At 49.5% G+C, this 22071-nt stretch overlaps 1 protein-coding gene across 3 annotated transcripts in view; it reads right to left on the bottom strand.

Annotated features, from left to right (window-relative positions):
- Window positions 1–5685: 5685 nt before the first annotated feature.
- Window positions 5686–22071, bottom strand: part of GATAD2B (GATA zinc finger domain containing 2B) — a 97015-nt gene continuing 80629 nt past the window's right edge. For 2 of the 3 annotated variants that reach the window (XM_077900752.1, XM_077900755.1), the window contains exons 3-11: window positions 19295–19424; window positions 17439–17570; window positions 17000–17131; window positions 16431–16601; window positions 15623–15938; window positions 12881–13083; window positions 11694–11804; window positions 11488–11605; window positions 5686–10954 (exon numbers count right to left, since the gene is read on the bottom strand). In XM_077900752.1, the coding sequence (XP_077756878.1) occupies window positions 10821–10954; window positions 11488–11605; window positions 11694–11804; window positions 12881–13083; window positions 15623–15938; window positions 16431–16601; window positions 17000–17131; window positions 17439–17570; window positions 19295–19424 (1447 nt within the window). In that variant the 3' untranslated portion in view covers window positions 5686–10820. The remainder of the gene's footprint in view (window positions 10955–11487; window positions 11606–11693; window positions 11805–12880; window positions 13084–15622; window positions 15939–16430; window positions 16602–16999; window positions 17132–17438; window positions 17571–19294; window positions 19425–22071) is intronic. The other variant, XM_077900754.1, reaches the window with a different exon arrangement.

The following is a 22071-nucleotide window of genomic DNA, read 5'->3' on the forward strand; positions in this document are numbered from 1 at the left end:
GTCTAAACCCAAACAGCAGTGAATTTCAAAACACGTTTCCTTTTTTTAAAAAATTTTATTTATGTATGTATATATGTATGTATGTATGTATTTATGAGAGACACACAGAGAGAGAGAGAGAAAGAGGCAGAGACAAAGGCAAAGGGAGAAGCAGGCTCCCTGTGGGGAGCCTGACGTGGTACTTGATCTGGGGACTCCAGGATCACACCCCGGGCTGAAGGTAGGCCCTAAACCGCGGAGCCATCCAGGGATCCCTCAAAACACGTTTCCATCCATCCTGAGAGGCTGGGACACAGGGGCTTGCTCTCCGATGGAGGGTCCCCGGCCAGTCTGGGCTGGGGGAGCCTGTGGGGCTGGTCTGGGGGGACATACTTTGCCAGTCCTGCCCCTCCCCACCTGGTGGTGCTTCCTGGGCTGCGCTTAGGCAAGACATCTCCTTCATCTGTGAACCGGGAATGAGGCAGCGATGGCCTAGTGCTGCTCTGAGGCCTGGTCACTTGAGGACTAGGCACAGACAAGGGAGGTTCTCCCTCCCTCAATTTACTGTTTCCACTTCATAGCAGGGGTCCCTGTGGCAGAAGCCTCAGAACCTGATGCCCTGGGTGCATCAGATGGCAGTGCTGGAGCACAGAGCCACCCATGGCCACCACGGCCACCCATCTCCCAGAGCCACCTGGGTACACAGCTGCTGCACCCCACCAACCAGAGACTCCAGCCCTGGGCCCTCTAACCAGTCCTGACTCCTAGCCTCCCCCGCAGACGGCTGCTCTGTCGGTGGGGATGGCATCCAAGTCCTGGGCACTGGGGACCTCATGATTTCTGACGTGTGTGTCCAGCGCCTGGTTGTCTGTGTCTGTGCTGTCAATGGGCCGGGCACCCATGTCTGGCACATGGCACAGGGTGTCCTACTGGTGCAGGGTGAGCCCTGAGGCCAGGTGGGGAGGGCCCTTGGGCTCCCTCGCCGTGGGAACCTGGAAGGGGAGAGGGAGGGTGGGGCAGGAGGGGATATGACGCCTTCACTGCCCCCCACCCGTTTGTCCTTTTTCAAGGCTCCACATCCAGCTGTGGCCCAGGGATGTCCCTGAGCCCCCTGGTCTGGCTGAAGAGTGGGCAGGTGCTGAGTCCTGGGGACAACACTTGGCTGGCCCACGGCAACAGGGCCCCAGGATCCTGTGCTCCACCCGGCCCCCCAGTGCTACCCCAGGCTGTGTGCCGTGTGCCGCACATGCTACCTGTCTCTAAGGTCCTCACAGACCCCCAGCAGGTGTGCCCCCAGGCACTAGCCGCACTGTGGGGAATGCCTGGACACGTCTGTGGTCTCTAATCAAGACAGGGGCACTCTTAGGACCACCTAACTGGGGAAGGGGCTTGGCAGGAAGGAGCCCCCAGCAGCTGCATCTTTCCCTAGCACACTGACACTCTCGCAGGAGGACCAGACCACCTAACAACGTGTGGTGGAGAACAGGGTGGGCTCCAACCAGGCCACCTGGCTGGGAGGGGGAGCCAGAGCAGGCCCCTCCTCAAGGGGGCTTCTAGTGATGGCCCTCTCCACCTCTGTCACCTGCCTGTGCTGAGACGTCACCTGCCTGTAGGAAGTGAACAGGAATCCTCAGCCGCCTCTGTGCCTAGTGGCCGCTCCCCAGACCTGTCTGGGCCCTTGCTGGGCCTCTGGGCCCCTTGCTCTCTGGTGTCTCCTCATGCCCTGGTGCCCTTTCTCACGCTAGCTCCAACTTCTGCGGCCCCTTCTCTGCCCAGCCAGGCACCAGGAGGGGCTTCGTGCCCCCTTTGTGGGCTGGCGGCTGTCCATGTTGAGGAAGAGGGTGCTAAGCTGCCCGATTGCTTTACTCCTCAGAGATGGCTGGCCTGGAGCTCCAGGAGGCCGGGGACAGAGGCAGCTTTGAGCCTGTCTTCCAACTGGAGCACCGTGGCCTGCTGTCCACCTGTGGTCTGACTCGGTACCTGCTGGACTCTGCATCCGCAGATGCCTCCACGGTGGGCCTGCACAGCGCAGACCCCAGGCAGTGGAGCTGCCAGCTAGCTCACACCGTCTGCTCTGCAGTCCCACCACCCCGGGTGGCTCCACCAGAGCGCTCAGAGCCACTTGCGCCCCGCCGCCCCGCCTCCCGGGCAACTGCCACCCTGCCTGGCCCATCCGCTGCTTCAAACTCTTCCACCACAAGCTGCCAGCTGCTCATCTTTTTTTTTTTTTTTTTTAATTTATTTATGATAGTCACACAGAGAGAGAGAGAGAGAGAGAGAGAGAGAGAGAGGCAGAGACACAGGCAGAGGGAGAAGCAGGCTCCATGCATCGGGAGCCCGACGGGGGATTCGATCCCGGGTCTCCAGGATCGCGCCCTGGGCCAAAGGCAGGCGCCAAACCGCTGCGCCACCCAGGGATCCCTGCCAGCTGCTCATCTTAAGGGACCCCTGCTCCCTCCTCCCAGAGTCAGCTCCTTCCTCCGCACAGATCTGGGGGAGGCCCCAACCCTTCTTATGCCTCCAGCGCCCTTCTCAGCACTCTTCCCAGGGAACCGAGCTTTCCCGCCCGGAAAGGCCTGCTGCCTTAACCCTGTGCTGCTCCCTGTGGACCCAGCCACCGGGCACGGACACAGCCGTTCTCACTTTGTCTCCCAGCATGAGGTGGCCGTGGCCACCTCTGGAGAGTGGGTCCACTGGGAGGGTGGCAGGTGGGCGGGGGGGGCAGAGCAGACCCCTCCCATAGGACCCAGGATCATCAGTCGTCAGTTGGGGGAGGCAGGGTGCGGGGTGGTGGCTGGGCTTTATTGCCACCTGGTCCATGGACTGATGACTGATTGCACTGGCACCCTGTCACAGAGCCCCAGGCTGGGGGCTCCCCTGTTGGGATGGGAGCCCCTGGCTGCCTGGGGCTGTGGTAGGTGTCTGCATGGGCCTTTCGGCCCTCAGTGTTCACCTCCTCCGCCTCCTCCTGGGCTGGGGACCCAGGGAAGGGTCAGGCTGGTGCAGGTGCAAAGCTGCCAAGAGACCATGGGCATACTGTGGCCTGGGGGCAGAGCAGAGAGGAGAAAGCGGGGCTCCCAGAGAGCACTGCCCTCCACCCCCAAGCAGAGGTCGGGTGACTGTGCTCCGGCCCATGGGGAGTGTGCTAAGCTGGACAGAGGCCCCTGGCAGGTCCCAGTGCTGGTGCTTCCCACCTAGGCAGCAGACAGGGGTCCAGAGTGCTGGGCACTGCCTCTGACCACCTGCCTCCTGCTGAGCTGGGGACCATTGTGGCTGGGCTCCGGTGCGGGTGCAGGTGCGGGGAGTTCGTGGGAAGGGAGTGTGCTGTGCTTGAGGCCTGGCGTGGTTCCCTCCCTAGTGTCACCAGAGAACCTATGTCACCTGTCCCTGTCACCCTACAGTCAGGAGAACCAGCCGTCCCTCAGCTCCTCTCCTGGGAAGTGCATGCCTGACCACAGAGGGGGAGCAGAGGGTGTGGTTTCTCTTTTCCTCTCTCCTCCCCAACACCCCTAAACAGCCTCCAATTAAACCAACCCCACCACACCTGCCTCATAACCCCATCCAGGAGGATAGCCTCTTGATCCAAATATGAGCCTATCCAGAGATGGAGAGCTTTTGGGGTCTCCCCCAAGCAGGAAGCAGGCCAAAGGGCTCTGCCATCATCACCTCTACCTCATGACCAGAACCCCTGGTCTGACACCCATCTCCTGGTCCCCAAGCTGGGGTCTGACCCAAGGACAGGCAGCTTGTACTTCTCGTGAGGGGGCAGGTGGACGAACAGAGCTCCTTGCCCCTTTGTCCCAACACCATGAAAGTCCTGAACATCTGAGCTGATGGCAGCTGCTACCTGAGCAAGCGACCAAATAGCCATGTTCCTCCTCCCAGATCCAAAGCACTGGCCCCTTTGCAGAGGGAGCACTCCTCCCCATGTGATTTCTAGCTTTGGAAGACAGTAGCTAGAGCTGGGGTTTTGGTGGCCATGAATCCTGGGTAGAGAGCATGGAGGCTGTGGAGCACCCCCAACCTGTGTGACCCGTGAGTGTAGGTGTCCAAAGAGGGCATCCTCCTCCCCTCGGCTCTCTGGCAGCACCTAGGGCGGTTCTGCATTGTGCCTGAGGATGGAGGACCCGGAGGAAGGAAGAGCCAGGGTTTAGAGGAAGACCTCAAACTCTGCCTCCCCTGTGCTACTGCAAATGACACTGGTACCAATGACAAGATCCCAGCAAAGCTGGCCCTGCCGCTGCGAAGGGACAGAGAGCCTCGCCGAGACATGTGGCAGGTGGCAGGGGTTTGAGGGGTTAAGAGCAGCCCCAAACTTCTTCCTCATCCCTGCCAGCATCTGTCCTTTCCTGACTTGTTAACTCTAGGCATTCTGACAGGTGTGAGGTGGTATCTCACGGTGGTTTTGATCTGCATTTCCCTGATAATGAGTGATGTTGAGCATTTTTTCACGAGTCCGTTGGCCGTTTGTGTGTCTTCGGAAAAATGTCTGTTCATGTCTTCTGCTCATTTCTTCACTAGATTATTTATTTTTTGGGTGTTGAGTATGATCTCACTCACGTGGAATTTAAGAAACAAAATAGGATCATAGAGAAAGGGGGGGAAATAAATCAGGGAGACAAACCATAAGAGACTTAACTTGGAAACAAAATGAGGGTTGCTGGAGGGGGACAGAGGGGGGGTCACTAGGTGAAGGGCCTGAAGGAGGGCATGCATGTCCTGAGCACTGGGTGTCTACCTCTGAAACTAATGATTCACTGTATGTTAATTAACTGAATTTAAATTTAAAAAATGCTAAGAAAAGAAAAAAAACAGCCCCAAACTTCAATATCCAGTCCTCTCGGTGGGACTGACTGAAGTGCTTTGCTGGAAACAAAAAACAAATTGAAAAAATAGGGATGCCTGGGTGGCTCAGCAGTTGAGTGTTTGCCTTCGCCTCAGGGCGTGATCCAGGAATCCAGGGACCGTCCTGTCCTGCATGGGCTCCTTGTGGGGAGTCTGCTACTTGCTCTATGTCTCTGCCTCTCTCTCTGTGTCTCTCATGAATAAACAAAATCTTAAAAAAAGAAAAGATTTTATTCATTTATTCATGACACACACACACACACACACACAGAGGCAGACACACAGGCGAGGGAGAAGCAGGCCCCATGCGGGGAGCCCGATGTGGGACTTGATCCCACATTAATTTAAGAGGATCACGCCTGGAGCCAAAGGCAGACGCTCAACCACTGAGCGACCCAGGCGTCCCTAAATAAATAAAATCTTAAAAAAAAAAATTAGGATCTGGTTAATGTTCTGTGTTGATAGAAACCTGGGGATGGTTGGTGTGTGGATGGAGGAAATGCCGTGGGGCGGTGCAGCAGGGGCCATGCTAGGGCGGCCACCTGAGGATAGCACGTGCCAGTGCTCGCAGAGGTTTCAGCAACTAGGAGAGACCAGAGTAGTGCAGTGTGATGGCAAGGGACAGCTGGGGACTCGGCCTCCTTTCCGTCATGGGGTCAGCGGCTTTCAGAACACCGGCTCCATGTGGAGGAGGAACAGTGAGGGCATCCCGTCACTATTGCAGTGGAAGGAAAGGGGGTCCCCAAAGCTATCCCATGACTGTAGGGAGCACAGGCACAGCTCCTCCCCACCACCCCTGAACTCCCCCACCAAACCACCGTCCCCATGCCAGCCATGACCAAAGCATGAGCCACAGGAAAGTTTAGAAACCATTCCTTTCTTTATTAAACATAGCTTGCAAGTGATAAATATTACAAAGTTTTTTTCTTTTAATCCTTTCTCCAAAAATTAGCTTATTATTTGAATCTGTTACTGCTGAAATGCTCAGCAGCATCTGAAACAGATGGGAGTGTATTTGCCTTTTTGAAAACCAGTTTCTGTTGGTCTTAGTTTTTTCATTTTAATTTCCAAACACAATGCAGAAAATCAGAATGAGTTAAAAAAAAGGAAACTTAGAGCCTGTGCAAAAGGGTCTTGCCCCCCCACCCCCATTCAGAGAGGCCCATCCCGCCCCAGCCCTGCTCCCCGCCCCGCCCCACTCTGCCCCACCTTCACCAGGCCTCAGTCACCTTCCTGGATCCTCCCCAGGATCCACCCCGGGCTTCCCGGGGCCAGGAGCCTGGAGTGTGGGAGCCTCAGCCCGGGCTGTGGGGTGCCGCCTGTAGGGGCTCCCATGAGTTCTGAAGGAGACCAGAACTGGGGTGCATCTGAACTCTGCTACGCGGTCGCCAAGATGGGCAAGTTCTGCATCCTGCAGTTCACCAGGGGTGCAGGTGACTAGACCTGCACCCTGAGGGCCCTATCTGTGGCTGCTTGTGATGGGGCCAAGGGCCTGAGGGCAACGGGGTCACAGGTCTACTGATGTCTAGACATCACTCTTGCTGCCTTTCCTGAAACCAAAGTTGTGGCAGGGGCCTGGCCGCTGTGCAGGGTGCAGTTGCACACACTGCCACCTCGACACCTCAGTTCCGCACCTTGTCGTTTTGCAGGTGAGGAAGGAAGCATAGGTAGAGTCTCACTCTTGGTGGCCAGATGATCTCCCCTATCACTTCACAAATAAGAAAACCGAGACCTGGGAAATGAACTCTACCAAAGGTCACATAGCAAGGTAGTGGGAAAGCCTAGGACCAGCCCCCCCAGGGTCTCCGGACGGTGCTGTCACCCCACCCGTGTGCCCTGGCGCTCCATTCTCTACAGCCCAGACCAGGAGCCCTAGCTTTCATGCTGGCCCACCTCACCCCAATTTACAAAGCCTAAAACTGTGTGCAGACGCATGCGGCTCTGCAGGTGAGGCTTTCTTAGGATGACTTGTTAAAATCTTTTCTATCATCCCTTGATAATCTACTCGGAAAGACCCATGGAACTAGGTTCTTTTTTATGGGGTGGGGTGGGGTAAATCCCTTGCATAAGAAAGCTTGACACTGAATTTTGTTATATAGGTATATTGTATATATGCTGATGCAATCAGAGGAAAAAAAACAGTGCAAATACAGTTACAATTCATAATAATACTTGGTTTCAATGCCCCCGGGGACTGCCCCATTCCTCGGCTACCTCCCGACCCCCAGCACTTCCCCACAGTATCCACCTAATGCTGGGGGGCTGGGAGGGGGGCAGGTTAGGGTAGGGAGTGGGCTCTGCCAAGGCAGTGCTGGTGACCCGGAGGACGACTCCAGGGCGGGGAGGCAAGGCACAAATCAGGGGTGGGTGGTGGGGGAGGTGGCATCTCTAAGGAGGGATGGGGTTGGAGCAGCTGCCAGTCTGTGTGCTGGGCCCGGCCCACTCCCCCGCCCCACCCTCCAGAGCCCTGCCTCCCTACCCCCACCCCTTCCCCAGAAACCCTTTTGCACGGATCATACACAAACGGGCACATTACAAAATGACATAACACAGTTTCACAATATCCATGGCGAGGGCTTTTTTTTCTCTTTTTCAGTTTTTTTTTTTTCTACACAATGTACAATTCCTTTTAAATGGATCAAGAAATAGCTTATATACACGAATGAGTCCTTGTTATAACATCTCGGCAGCAAGTATCATAAGCTAATGAAAGTCTTGTTGGAGGGCAGGGGAGCCTAGGGCCAGGTGGGGTGGGGTGTGGAGAGGAGGGTTAAGGGGGAGTGCTTGGGAAAGGGACAAAGTAAAATACCAAGAAGCATCTTTACAAAGCGGCTCTATAGCTAAGTCCTTTTAAAGGGGAAAGGAAAGGTAACCAAAGCAGGAAAACATTTATCTTTGTGTCTTAAAAAAAATGGTCTACCATACATACATCCAAAAATGTGGAAAAATACTTATTCCGGGGATGGAGAAAGTCCAGATGCTGTGGTCAAATGACAAAAATAGGAAATGGAAAAAAAAAAAAAAAAAAAAAAGACAAATGACCTCTGTCCCTCAGCTTCTCAGCTTTCCCAAAGCTTTCCTGCTCATCTACCCAATTCAGGTGTCTCAGGAGTAAGCCACTGTCCACGAACCACCACCTGCAGAGCCTCTGGATATGGAGGAAGCCGGGCAGAACCAGCAGTGTCCTCGGCCTTCGTGTCCCCGAGCTTCAGAGCACTAGGGGAGAGGCTAACTGAACAGAGCGAGGTTCCTCCTATCTTTAGGCATGAGGGTTAGTGTCTATGGGCCCAGCCATCCTCAGGGACTGGAGGGACACAAGGTGATTGGTGATGAAAAACTAGAGAATTAAGGAAGACAGACGGACGGGGGTGGGGAGCAGGGAGGAGGTGGAAGGCTAATACTTTACCATGATTAAGGAAAACTCACCCCCATCACTAATCCCAGGAAAGGATATGAAAAATGGGGAGGAAGGGTAAGAAATCAAACCTCAGCGATTGAGCAAAGGGTCATGGTGCTACACTAGTCAACAAGCAGCCTCTACGCAACTGAGCCCAAGGGAACGAAGAGGGAGGCTCCCACTCCGCCCGTCCTCCTCTGTCCTCCTCCTCCATCGCCCCAGCACCCTGGCAGGCACTCGGCTGGGCATTCCTTCCCCATCACTCCTCTGTCTACACAGCCTACTTCCAAACCCCATTCAAAGGTGGCCTAGCTCCCAAGGAGGAGGCTCGGCTCAGGGCAGGGATCGCCCCCAACCAGACGGTATTGCACATTCTCTGTTCCTTACGCTTAATCTCAAGTGACAGATTTGGGCACCTGGTACCTCCAAAGCTGGGGGAGGGGAGACATAACAGAAATGGCACTTCATCATGGTGGGCGGGGCGAAAGAGGCTGACAGACATGCCACAAGGCAAGATGACTTGTAGAGGAAGGAAAAAAAAAAGCTTCCAATTTCGTGGAAGAGAGAAAAGCAAAACCAAACGATTTATCCAGTGCTTTCAAAGCACAGAGGGCAAAGAAAAGATGTAAGAATATATCTTTATATATATATATAATTTTAAAATAATCCCAGACCCAGTTTCATAACCCCCCTCCCTCTCCCACCACTTACAGTCAGGGGTACCACATTCCCCCTGAAAAATACTCCAAACAGCCCCATCACTATCTGTTACTAGCATCTAGCTTCAGATCACTTCACCACTGGGGAGCCCAGACACAGGCTGTATCTCTGCTCCTTTATTAAGTGCTCAATGAGTTTGGGGGAAGGGAGGAAAGAAAAAAAACCTAGGAAGGCCCGTAGGGCCAGTAGAGTAACCCGCAGTGGCTCTGGGGTATGGGGAAGGGGACTGAGCCTGATCCCAGCTCCTCCACCACCTCCCCCTATCCCCAGACTTTACGGGGAAGATGTGCAGTTTGTGTGTGTGTGTGTGTGTTAATTTTAAAAGTGCCTTCTTACTTTAAAAAAATTATTTAATTTTAAAAAATAAAAGTGGGGGAACTTTTCCAGGTGGCTTTCAAGGGCAAAATGCCAAACTCCTCTTCACATCTCTTGGCTCTGAGCAACCCTTCTTGGCACTCTGGCACCTGCTAGAGCTGCAGATGCAGGTGAGCGAAACCCCTGCCTTGAAGGGGCTTCCCTAACCTCCAAACCAGCCTGGTCCTTGCCCCCCACCGCCTTCGGGTGTGGGCAGGTGGGATGTTAACCTCCCATCCCCAGAACAGCAACATTGCACAATTCAGTTCATTCTCTACATTAGTAGCGCTTAAGAAAAAGATGAAAACAACAGAAGAGGAAAATTAATAGTTTGGGGGGGAGGGGAAGACAACTACTACTCTGCACAGAGGGGTCCAGAGCTGGTTTTGATGAGAGATGTCTGGCTCTGAGCAGCTGGTGCGGTACTCGCGGTGCAGGCCTCCTTGCCTCTCCTCCGTGCACTCAGGGTGGAAGGACAATCTGTCTTTCCTCCTGTCTCACTCAGCATGCCTGGCCCAACCTCTAGGACACCGGCTAACTCAGGCTGGGAATAGCCATGCCTCTGCATTACAGACAGAGAGACAGATGGGGCTGTGCTTCCCAGAGATTAGTATTGAAGGCGGGGGGGGGGGGGGGGGGGAGGGGGGGCAGAATTTTACAAAGAAAATAAGATGAAATAATTTTGGGCTAGTTGACCTGGAACAGACTTCCATCTTCACTGGGACCAGCAGAGCATCCAGGAGGCCAAGACCAGCCTCTGTCCCACCCTGGCTGAACACTAACCTTGTCAACCTGTCCCTCTCCCCGTTCCCTGTGGGTCAGTTCCATGGTGTTTACATTTTAAAGCTTCTCCCTCCAGGCTCTTTCCCTCATTCTTAGAGCCCAACTTCTGTACAAAACACAGCCTCCCAGACCTTCCAGACCAGAGACACCCAGGGCTGACGTCCTCTTTGTTTGATGCTACCTCCCCCGACCCCAGGTTAAGTGCATTAAAAACTTCTGCCCCCAACACTCCCAGTCATGTCCCCTCGAGGACACCCTGCCCAGCAATGCTCCTGTCGTTTATCTGAATGTCATCTGTGTTTAAAAAAAAAAAAAAGGGCAAAAGAAAAAAATAAAAATATTGAGGGAAAATAAAAAGGCTTAACTGTCCACTGAACAAAGGGAGGACACACAACATCATTAAAAATGACAATAATTATAGCATAAAAACTTTAGAAACACATGTCAGGGGCTTAGGTGTCTCCCCAGGACCTCACTCTGACCTCTAATAGAGGTAAAGAGCACCTCACTGTGAATGGAAACCGGAGAGAAGACCAGAGCAGCAGGATCGCAGCAGTGAGAGAAGGGGGTGGCGGGGCAGGTGCATGTTCTCCTGTTGATTTCTACGTTTGTCTTCTGTTTCTCTGTTTTGTTTTCCGTGTATGGTAGGCACCAGTACAGGCACTGCATGCGACGGAAGTTGGGGACCATGGGAGAGAGGGGGCAAAGGGTTCGAGGCTGGGGCAGCACAAGAGGACAGGCGTTATTTCTGCCCGCTGATGGACTGCGCTATAGACCGGGGAGGGATCATGTCTAAAAGGTACTCCCGCTGTCGGTCTGCCAAACTGGGAGCTTTGTGTCCTCCAATGCCGGTGTTCAAGTATGCAATATTGACACCTGGACCCAGGAGACAAAAGCGGGGAGGGGAGAGGGCAGGCATTAGAAGAGGAAGCAGCAGCAGCCATCTGCCCCAGGTTTAGGGAAAGGGCATTCTTGACACTTCAGTCCTACCAGGAACACCAGCCACATGGTCTTGATGGGATGGCAGTCAGAGGCACAATGGTGACAGGGGGTTCGCCAAGACAAAGAAGCACTTACAGAATCTGCTCTGGGTTTGGGGCTACCGCTCAAGAAGACACGTCCCTCCATCACTCAACCAGGAGTGGGACAGCTCACCCTGCTCTTCTCCACACGCCCACTGACAGGGCGCACCAAACAGCAAACTGGTAATGGCAGGGATTGGGCCATGTTCACCACTAAAGCCCTAGGGTGCTGTGGTTTGAATGTATCATGAATTTAGCCAACATATGCCAAATAACAGTGAATGGAGAGAGGTGTAAAGAGCCGACACAGAAGAATAAACTATTCACCCAAAGAGCTGCATCCTAACCAGCTGGTCCCTGAAGAGCTCTTCCCACAGCCCCTCTCACCTGGCATCCCGAGGAGGCCACCTGGCACAGACAGCTGGGGCGCCTGTGCGAAGTTGGACAGCATGGAACGGGCAGAGGTGGGTATGCCACGCTGGAGGCTGCTCTGGGGCTGTGGAGCCTGCAGTGGAGAGCAGACGGTGGATCACAACATTGCAGCCACGGCAGGGATAAGGGGGAAGTAAGGAGATGGGAGGACAGAACCTCACCTGCCGAAGGGTATGATGTCTCATTATGGTGTCTTGTTTACTGACACTGGACACGGCTGGAGCCGCAGTGGGGGACAGGGCAGCCTGCTGCTGAAGTCGCTGTTCAATTTCCTGTTGGGAGTCATCAGGTCAACTTGGCAGGACAGCCCCCAATTTCCTACCCAGAAAACCTAGAGGTTGTCTTCTCTCTGATGCTGCCAGCGATTAAGGGGGATATGGAAAAGTCAAGAGTTGGATGGGATGGGTGCATTAAGATCTCTGGGCACAAGGAGCCAACACCACCTTGCCGGTCAATGGATCTATGTGTCCAGGAAAGCAGACGCTCAGAAGCTGGCAGGAGGGATCCCTTGGTGGCTCAGCGATTTAGCACCTGCCTTCTGCCTAGGGTGTGATCCTGGTGTCCCAGGATTGAGTCCCACATCGTGCTCCCTGCAGGGAGCCTGCTTCTCCCTCTGTCTGTGTCTCTGCCTCTCTCTCTGTGCCTCTCATGAATAAATAAATAAAATCTTTAAAAAAAACAAACCTTAAAAAAAAAAAAAGCTGGCAGGAGAGGTCTGGACAGTGGCAACCAGTTGACTGATGCGATGAAGTCTGACGAGTTTACTGAAGTTTTTTGACTCCTGTCTACCCATTTTCCAGAATATCCAGGATGTTACCCAAAGGGGTCTGATGGGTAATGGAGGGGAGATGGGACAGAGAAGGATCCAAGCTTCCCAACACATCTTCCCATCTCTCATATGTTCCGACTCTGTTAACACTATAGGGCATGTCCACTCACCCCATGCCCCTCCTCCCTGACCATGTTACAGTCCACTCTCTCCGCTGTCTTCCCCTTGCCAAACATGGACTGTGGAGATTCTGTCTCTCAAAGAGATTTCCAGTTCAGGTTTGAGAAGGAAATGAAGAGTGAATGGAGGGGTTTCTCTGGCACCTCTACAGAGAGCCATGTCTCAGCCTCCTAACCCTCCTCACATGCACCACTCTGTTGTTAGGCTATTGCCCAACCAGAGAATGTCCAATGGAAATGGGAAAACAAAATATAAGGAGAGAAATAGGGAACCCAGACTTTGAGGCCTAGGCTGTTGGGATTGTGGGGATCACACAGACAGCTCCTCTAAACTAGAAGGAACTACCTTTTGGGAAAACCCAACTTGAGCAGGTGGCTAGTGAGAAGTCAGAATTCTTACCTGTTCCTGCTGTAGGGCTTTAACAAAAGCATTTTTCAGCCGGTTGGTGTGTTCAGCCTTTAGAGCCTTCTTCTGGTTGGAGGTCATACACTGCTCACACAGAATCTTACCATTCTTTTCCTGCTTCCAGTGGGGGGTGAAGTCTGTGCGGCACTGAGCACACACAAAGGGTTCGACCCGCAGGAGTGAGGCGCAGCTTTTGCCTAGATGCCAACAAAAAGAATAATCAGGGCTTTCACATTTCCCCATCTTCTGTTCCTTCATCAAATGAACTTTTTTTTTTTAAAGATTTTATTTATTCATTCATGAGAGATGGTGGGGGAGGGGGCAGAAACACAGGCAGAGGGAGACGCAGGCCCCATGCAGGGAGCCCGATATGGGACTCGATCCCAGGACTCCAGGATCATGCCCTGGGCTAAAAAGGCAGGCACCAAACCGCTGAGCCACCCAGGGAGCCCTCAAATGAACTTTTTAGAAGGTTATTCTGCTGAATTAAGAAAGAGATTCTAAAATTTATTTATACTTTTTAATTTTTTAAAAATTTTAAAGATTTTATTTATTTATTATTCATGAGAGACACACAGAGACAGGCAGACACAGGCAGAGGGAGAAGCAGGCTCCATGCAGGAAGCCTGATGCGGGACTCAATCCTGGGACTCCAGGATCACGCCTTGGGCCAAAGGCAGGCACTAAACTGCTGAGCTACCCAGGGATCCCTATTTTTATATTTTTAAAGATTTTTATTTATTTACTCATGAGAGACACAGAGAGAAGGCAGAGACATAGGCAGAGGGAGAAGCAGGCTCCGAGTAGGGAGCCCGATGTGGGATCACACCCTGAAGCACGCTCAACCGCTAAGCCACCCAGGCATCCCGAGATTCTACAGTTTAGAAGATACTTTTATTTCATTTGACTGTAACAAGGTCACTGAGGGACTCAGAAATACCGCTCTGTGTATAGACAAGGAAGCAAAGTGTAAGCAGCATGGCTCCTAACAACAAAGCTGGCACAAGAACCCCAGCTCCCTGACTTCTTATTTCAAGAAGAAGGAAACATGTTTAATTCCATCCAACTCGGCCAACACTTTGGCTATTTGGAATCCTATTTTTTATTTTATTTATTTATTTATTTATTTATTTATTTATTTATTTATTTATTTATTAATTATAGGCACACAGTGAGAGAGAGAGAGAGAGAGAGAGGCAGAGGGAGAAGCGGGCTCCATGCACCGGGAGCCCAACGTGGGATTCGATCCCAGGTCTCCAGGATCGCGCCCTGGGCCAAAGGCAGGCGCTAAACCGCTGCGCCACCCAGGGATCCCTGGAATCCTTTTACATCAGACTGCACCTATCCCAGGCCCAGACACTTAAAATTTTTAGTTATCAGTGTCCAAATCACACGCTTTGTGATCTGTTTATAGTCAATACTGAGTCCTTCAGGCACCTTCCTCTACAGTCAAGTGTTCCGCTAAGTCTGTATGTTCAGAAATTCAGGCTTACTAACTTTGGTTGGTGTTAATACTTGATAGTCTGGTTCACAGGTTCCACGTGGTCATAGTTTATCTCCTTAAGTCTACTTTCTTTCTTTTTAAGATTTTTTAAAAAAGATTTTATTTATTTATTCATGAGAGACACAGGTGAGAGACAGATGAGAGAGATACAGAGATATAGGCAGAGGGAGAAGCAGGCTCCATGCAGGGAGCCCAATGTGGGAATCGATCCCGGGACCGTGGGATTACTCCCTGAGCCAAAGGTGGACGCTCAACCGCTGAGCTACCTAGGCATCCCTTTTTAAAAGATTTTATTTATTTACTCATGAAAAAAACAGAGAGGGCAGCCCTGGTGGTGCAGTGGTTTTGCGCCCCCCTGCAGCCCAGGGTGTGATCCTGGTAGACCCGGAATCAAGTCCCAGGTTGGGCTCCCTGCATGGAGCTTGCTTCTCCCTCTGCCTGTGTCTCTGCCTCTCTCTGTGTGTGTCTATGAATGGATAAATAAAATCTTAAATAAATAAATAAATAAATAAATAAACAAACAAATTAATTAATTTAAAAAAATTAAAAAAAAGAAAGAAACAGAGAGAGGCAGAGACATGGAGGAAGAAGCAGGCTCCATGCAGGAAGCCCAATGCGGGACTTGATCCTAGGACCCCAGGATTACTCCCTGAGCTGAAGGCAGATGCTCAACCACTGAGCCACCCAGGTGCCCCTTAAGTCTACTTTTTCAACTGTAAGTGTTCAAATGGCAGGGACTGCTCAGTGCCAAACAGACATGGACATTAAAAATAAGTGTTCAAATTATGCATATTTCATTCTAGGCACCAATGAAAAGAACTAAATATACTGTAAAAAATATACAAGATATACAAATATAGTAAAAATATTAAGCCTAAGCTATACTGACACACGAAAAGTGTTTCTGATGTGCTGCTCCCAAAAAGCCTCTGAATAAGGAACAAGTAGGGACGCCTGGGTGGCTCAGTGGTTGAATGTCTGCCTTTGGCTCAGGGCGTGATCCTGGAGTCCCGGGATTGAGTCCCACATCGAGCTTCCTGCATGGAGCCTGTTTCTCCCTCTGCCTTTGTCTCTGCTTCTCTCTCTCTCATGGATAAATAAAGAAAATTTAAAAAAAAAAAAAAAAAAAAGGAACAAGTAAGGAGAGGTTACTGACAGTACACAGTACCGTGTCAATCAGGCTCGGCAGCCTCTTGCTGAGATAAAAGACTGACCAGAGGAAGTGGCCTCACCTTGGCTGTCAATGACACTCTGTACGACTTCCTCCAAGCCCACCATGTAGATGAACTCGCTATTGGCTGCACTAGGCAGGAAGTGAAGCAAGGGAGCAGGAGGTTTAGGGGGTGGGATCTCCAGGAGTGTCTTTTCCAGCTGTTTGCGAAGAGCCAATTTGGCTGCAGCCTGGGAGTTGGCAGCATCGGTCATGGCGCTGGGGCTAGGAAGTGGTGAGGACACTCTGTTCACGGTTCCTGGCTGGATGTGGGAGGCAAGGTTCATATAGATGGCAGAGGATGCTGTGCGCTGGCAGGGAACAGAAGAACTCGACTGCTGGAATGCAGGGAGCACAGGGATCAGTGATGGGATGTGGCAGCAAGGGCCAAGTCTTACTTTCATGGCAGAAAACAGTATCTGAGCCTAGACTGGATTGCTTACATTTCCCAAAACTCAGAAGATAGGAGGTGTCCAACCTCAATGAAACAGAATTCTAGCACAAGGGAAAGGAGAGTGCCTACAAGTGACAACTGCTAAGAGGAAAATGAGGGGATCTCTTTGCCCTCTGTCCTCATGCCTCTTCCCCAGGGCCCTGCTTTCTTCCAGGCAGGAGTCAGCTCGCTGCTGCTCTGCTATGCAGCCTCCGTCGTCTATTCCTATCCTGAGGAAATTCCTCTGTGTTTCCACTTTCAGGACTGAGGTGAATCCAAGTGCCACCAAAACTACCCTGGGTTGTCCTACAGCTTCTCTATATCCAAAACTTTAAATTCTATGGTTAACAGAGAAAGCAAATAAAAGACTTCTCTGTTTCCATATTAGGGCTCTTACCGGTTGGTAATTGATGGCAGGATTCATGTTGGGTGTTGTGGTGCGTACAAGGCCAGGCTTGGGTGGGCCCCGCTGACCCTGGAGCTGAGTTGGGTTTGGTGCAATAACACGTTGAGACATCAACATATGTGGGAGGGTGGTATTGGTCGCTGAACGGATGACACTGTGACCCTGAAGGGGAAGAAGAGGAAATGAAGTGAGAGGGGGTAAAATGCCTATACCACATAGCTGAGTGGAAACGTAGTCAGGCTTGGTAATTTTGTCTAATGATCTATGAAATAAATGTACCATCAATGTAAACCCTAATTAGTGGTATAAGCTATCTAACCCTAGATGGAAAGGGCTAAGCTAGAACTGTCCAGATAAGAAAAATAATAATGGGAAGATGAGGATATTCATCGTACGGTGCTACCAAGTGCCACCACACTCCAATCATGCCAGAAGGGACCCACGACAGTAACAGCACCTCTACCATAGTGGGGTTCTTCTATAATGATCACAAAAGTCCCAAACCAGAGATGGGATGGATAGGGCTCTCTAATACAAAGACCCTGTGGTGGGCCACATACCTGTAATGTTCTCAGACTCTGTGGTTCAACCCCTTGGGCCCCTGGCCGGGAGGGAAGCTTCGACAGACCCTGCTGTGCCCCATGAGCAGGAGACGGCTGAACGATGGATGCTGCATTCTGCACAACTGGGGTCTGGGAGAGAGAAAAGACAGTGAAACACAGGAAGAAAGCTGGTACACTCCCAGACTTTTAAAATTTCTTGTTGGGGTGAAGCTTATGTTGACCAAAAGAAAAAATAAGAAAAATGGAACCAAGGCTTTCTTGATTAAAGCCTAAGATTAAAAAATAAAAATAAAAAAAATATAAACTATTATATATATATATAAATATTCTTAGAAACTAAAAAAAACATGGAACCAGAGAAAAATGGACTACCCAACTGAACCTACCCGAGTCAGTCCATTCTCAAACCCACACCCATATTTCTAGGGCATAATACCTTCTGGACCACGTTCTCTTTCTGTAGCTGGCTCTGCCTCAGTTTCTTTAATAGCACCAGCCGGGCTTCTTCCAATCGCAGCTCATCCCTTAGCTGCTTGATGAGCTGCTGCCGTTCTTCCATGCCTTTCCCCTAAGAAAACAGGAGGCTGTTAACTATGGGAGCAGGGACCCAGAGTCCCTTCCTGCAAGATGATCTCTTCTTCTAGGTTTGAAATCATCTTCCACACGAAGCAGAAGGAGCAATGTGGCTGCTATCTTTGTGTCTCTGGAGTCCTGAACAGTGCTTGGTATTTAGCAGGTGCTCAAAAAATGCTTACAGAATGAGAGGAGAGACCACATGTAAATCATAATCAACCAAATTTGTCAAAATAGAAGAATGCTCACAGGGAGACACTGCTTTCCTTTAAAATAATGTTTCTAGGGATATCTGGGTAGCTCAGGGGTTGAGCACCTGCCTCCAGCCCAGGGTGAGATCCTGGAGTTCTGGGATCGAGTCCCATATCGGGCTCCCTGCGTGAGGCCTGCTTCTCCCTCTGCCTGTGTCTCTGCCTCTCTCTCTCTGTCTCTCATGAATAAATAGATAAGAAATCTTTTTTAAATTTTTATTTATTTTATTTTTATTTTTTTATAATAAATTTATTTTTTATTGTTCAATTTGCCAACATACAGAATAACACCGAGTGCTCATCCCGTCTTTTTATTCATTCATTCATGAGAATACACAATAGATTTTTAATCTATTTATTCATGAGAGAGAGAGAGAGAGAGAGGCAGAGACACAGGTAGAGGGAGAAGCAGGCTCCACGCAGGGAGCCCAATATGGGACTCGATCCTGGGTTTCCAGGATCAGGCCCTGGGCTGAAGGCGGCGCTAAACTGCTGAGCTGCCCAATAAATAAAAAATCTTAAAAAAAAAAAATAAATAAAAAAGTTTCTGGATCTTTTCAAGCCAAGTTTCTTCTAGATATAAAAACTTAGGAATCCCTTCATGTTATAAGAACCAGGATAGAGTGGTTCCAGTCAAGAATTTACGTTATGTGACTTACGAGGTTTTGTTTTCATTTTCTGAAAGATGGATTATACTGAATATGCTTTGTCAAACTGTCTTCTTCACTTGGTTCTAATAATTCCTTCTAAAAGGAGTGCCTGGCTGCTCAGTAGGGAGGTGGAGCCTGTGACTCTTGATCTTGAGGTTGTAGATTCAAGCCCCATGCTGGGTGTAGAGGTTACTGAAAAATAAAATCTTTAGGGGAGCATGGGTGGCTCAGTTGGTTGAGCAACCGACTCTTGATTTCAGCTCAAGTCATGATCTCAGGGGCCATGAGACTGAGCCCCCTGATGGGCTCTGCACACAGTGGGTAGTCTGCTTGAGACTCTCCCTCTGTCCCTCTCCCCACTTATGGTCTAAAATAAAGAAATCTTTTTTCTTAAACTTTTTTTTTTTTTAAAAGGATCTTATTTATTTATTCATGAGACAGAGAGAGAGAGAGAGAGACATAGGCAGAGGGAGAAGCAGGTCCCCTGTGGGGACCCAGATGTGGGACTTGATCCCAGGACTCCAGGATCACACCCTTAGCCAAAGGCAGATGCTCAACCTCTGAGCCACCCAGGCGTCCCAAAAATAAGTAAATCTTTATAATATAAAGTAAAATAAAATCTTAAGAAAATAAAAAAATAAAAGGGCATGCCCTTGAGGTTGAGAGTCACTTATAAAAAGTTTCATCAATGGGTAATTATTTAATTAAAAAAATAAACTATGAAAAACACAGAACTGGGACTCTTAGAGAACTGAAGAAAATAGAAGAAGCAAACAATGAAGAAAGAAATTTTTTTCTTTCTTCTTCTTTTTTTTTACCTTAAACATCTCTAGGTTGGCTGCTTTGAGTCTTTCTTCCATTCGGGAACTGGAGCGGGGGCTGGAAGCCTCATTATCAGATAAAACAATGATGTCTGGGGAAGGAGTCAGCCTTCCTCGGTCTGGCTCACTAGATAAGAAAAGAAAAAATTAAGGTATTTCAACAGTGAATGTTCACAGAAAACTTAAAACTTTTTTTCTACACTGAACAAAGAAATCCAATGGAACTTAGGTCTGTCCCAATTCACCAAGGGGACTCAAATCCTAGGATGAAGAAGACACTGAAGTGGTGCTAAAGCCTCAGCAAAAGTACTTTCCATCCAAATGCCTTGTGTGGGGACAAGACACACACAGTGACTGGCTCCAAAAATGGGAGTAAGAGATGAGTGTTCTTATGACATTGATTTGAATCAAAATTCTAAATGTTTTCCTTGTATCTCACTCTCCTTTGGGTTGTCTCATTAGTTGTGCAGAGGCTCAAGAGGAAGCCACTAGCTGGAAGGGGGAAGAAGGGCAAAGGCAAAGGCAGGAGAGCTTAGGTGCAGATGGTACACGACTAAAGAAGCAGCTCATATACTGGTGACAACATGGTGCTGGCTATCTAAGAATTTACAAAAGAGATTATATGACCACCCTAATGGTAGTCTGTCCTGTCAAGGGTTAAGGTAGAAGAAAGTACTGTAGTCAGCTGCTTGAGGGAATGCATGGTGCTAAGTCTTCTGGAGGATTCAAACTCCAGAACTAGATATATGGAACTTGCATCTACTGGCTAGACTTCTACTTAGCATCTTCCCTCAGCAAGAAAACTCTCCAGAAATGACTCTGAGATCTGGGTCCCTTTATTCTCAATCTTATCTATCAGACAATTATAGTTTTGGTCTTTGGGGGCTAGCTGTCAAAGCATCATACTTGTTTCTCTAAGATGGTAAAAAATGGCACTGAATTCTGGAAATTATAATGGTCTTAGGTTCCCAAATCAATGACATCTTCTAACTCTGATCTCCCAGAACCTACTTCCTTGAGATTTTAGGTGCAGTTAGGAATATACAGATCTAAAGCAATGTGTAGGGGCACCTGGGTGGCTCAGATTACTAAACGTCTGCCTTCGGCTAAGGTCATGATCCCAGGTCATCGAATTCTTAACATCCACAGATCTTTAGACCTGAGAGCCTCTCTACCATTTCTCTACGTCCCCTGTTCCAGCTGTTGGGACATTGATGCCTTTTGAACAGGGCACCCTGGCTAGTTGGGATAAGGATCCAATTTCTCAATAGGGTAAAACAGAATTGGTAAAATTAACCAAATTCAGCTAAGAAAACAGAATACAGGGACAGAGTGACATGCATGACTATATTGGAAACTATTACATTTGTCTGGATTGCTCTATAACCACTGGTTGCACAAAGCAAGCTGAAGATGTGGGGTTACAGAAAAAGAAGCCACTAGAGGGAGAAGAGCCCATGTTTCTCTGACCCCGAGTTGCTGGAATAATGGTCAGGCCTACAGTGTTGGATTTCATTTTCTGGTGATTTCATTTTCCATTTCTATATTCCTTCATCCCTTCCTCCCATCCCAACGCTAACACAGGTGACTAATTTCTACTTCTACTTGAATTCCCAGTGTCTATTTACATCAACAATCTGAAGCTCCTTCCATTCTGGTCCTGGCTGGATACATACATCAAGATTATCTCTAAGCTAACAAATTCCTCTTTGCTCAAATGAATGCCACCCACTGCTTCAGGACTGCCCAGCATTAAGACAGGCAGAGACATTCCTGGATGGAGACTGTGGGACTACCCAGCACCTATCGAGAAGTTGTATCTGAGAACCCTAACTAAATGATATGTTATTCCTGGATATAAATCAGATCCACATTAGATAGATAATAGTACAGGCAAGACAAAACCCAAGTAAAGTTCTGTTTCATTCTTTGTTTTTTTTACTTCTGACTTGAGATTCTGGTCTTTTTTTTTTTTTTTTTAATTTTTATTTATTTATGATAGTCACACAGAGAGAGAGGGAGAGGCAGAGACACAGGCAGAGGGAGAAGCAGGCTCCATGCACCGGGAGCCCGATGTGGGATTCGATCCCGGGTCTCCAGGATCGCGCCCTGGGCCAAAGGCAGGCGCTAAACCGCCGCACCACCCAGGGATCCCGAGATTCTGGTCTTACTAATTAATCAAGCTTTCCAGGGACAAAAATTATTTTGCTACTTCCCCAAATATATATGTGATTTACATTATTTGGTGTTCTTAAGTATGAAACTTTACCTGTTGGAGAGAGATTACTAAAACTCTGATTTGTTGCTGACATCACTTATGACTCAGACTGGCAGATTCCCAAAAGCTGTTACTTCCAATCCTCATTCTAGTAGTAAAAACAACTAAATAGAAAGAAAACTGCCATGTTTCTCTAGCATCCCAGAATATAAGCAGTGGTTTCACACACACCTTATTTATTTTTTTTTTAATTTTTTAATTTACTTATGATAGTCACAGAGAGAGAGAGAGAGGCAGAGACATAGGCAGAGGGAGAAGCAGGCTCCATGCACCGGGAGCCCGACGTGGGATTCGATCCCGGGTCTCCAGGATCGCGCCCTGGGCCAAAGGCAGGCGCTAAACCGCTGCGCCACCCAGGGATCCCGGCACACCTTATTTCATATACATTATAACCTTCCTGGCAAAAAAATAAATTAAAAATAAATTTTAAAAAGATTTAGGCAATTATGATATGGCTATCATTGATGTCAGGGGCTCTGCATTTTTTCTGCTTTAA

The sequence above is a fragment of the Canis aureus genome, chromosome 6 (assembly GCF_053574225.1).
Source record: "Canis aureus isolate CA01 chromosome 6, VMU_Caureus_v.1.0, whole genome shotgun sequence".
NCBI classification, from domain to species: Eukaryota; Metazoa; Chordata; class Mammalia; order Carnivora; family Canidae; genus Canis; species Canis aureus.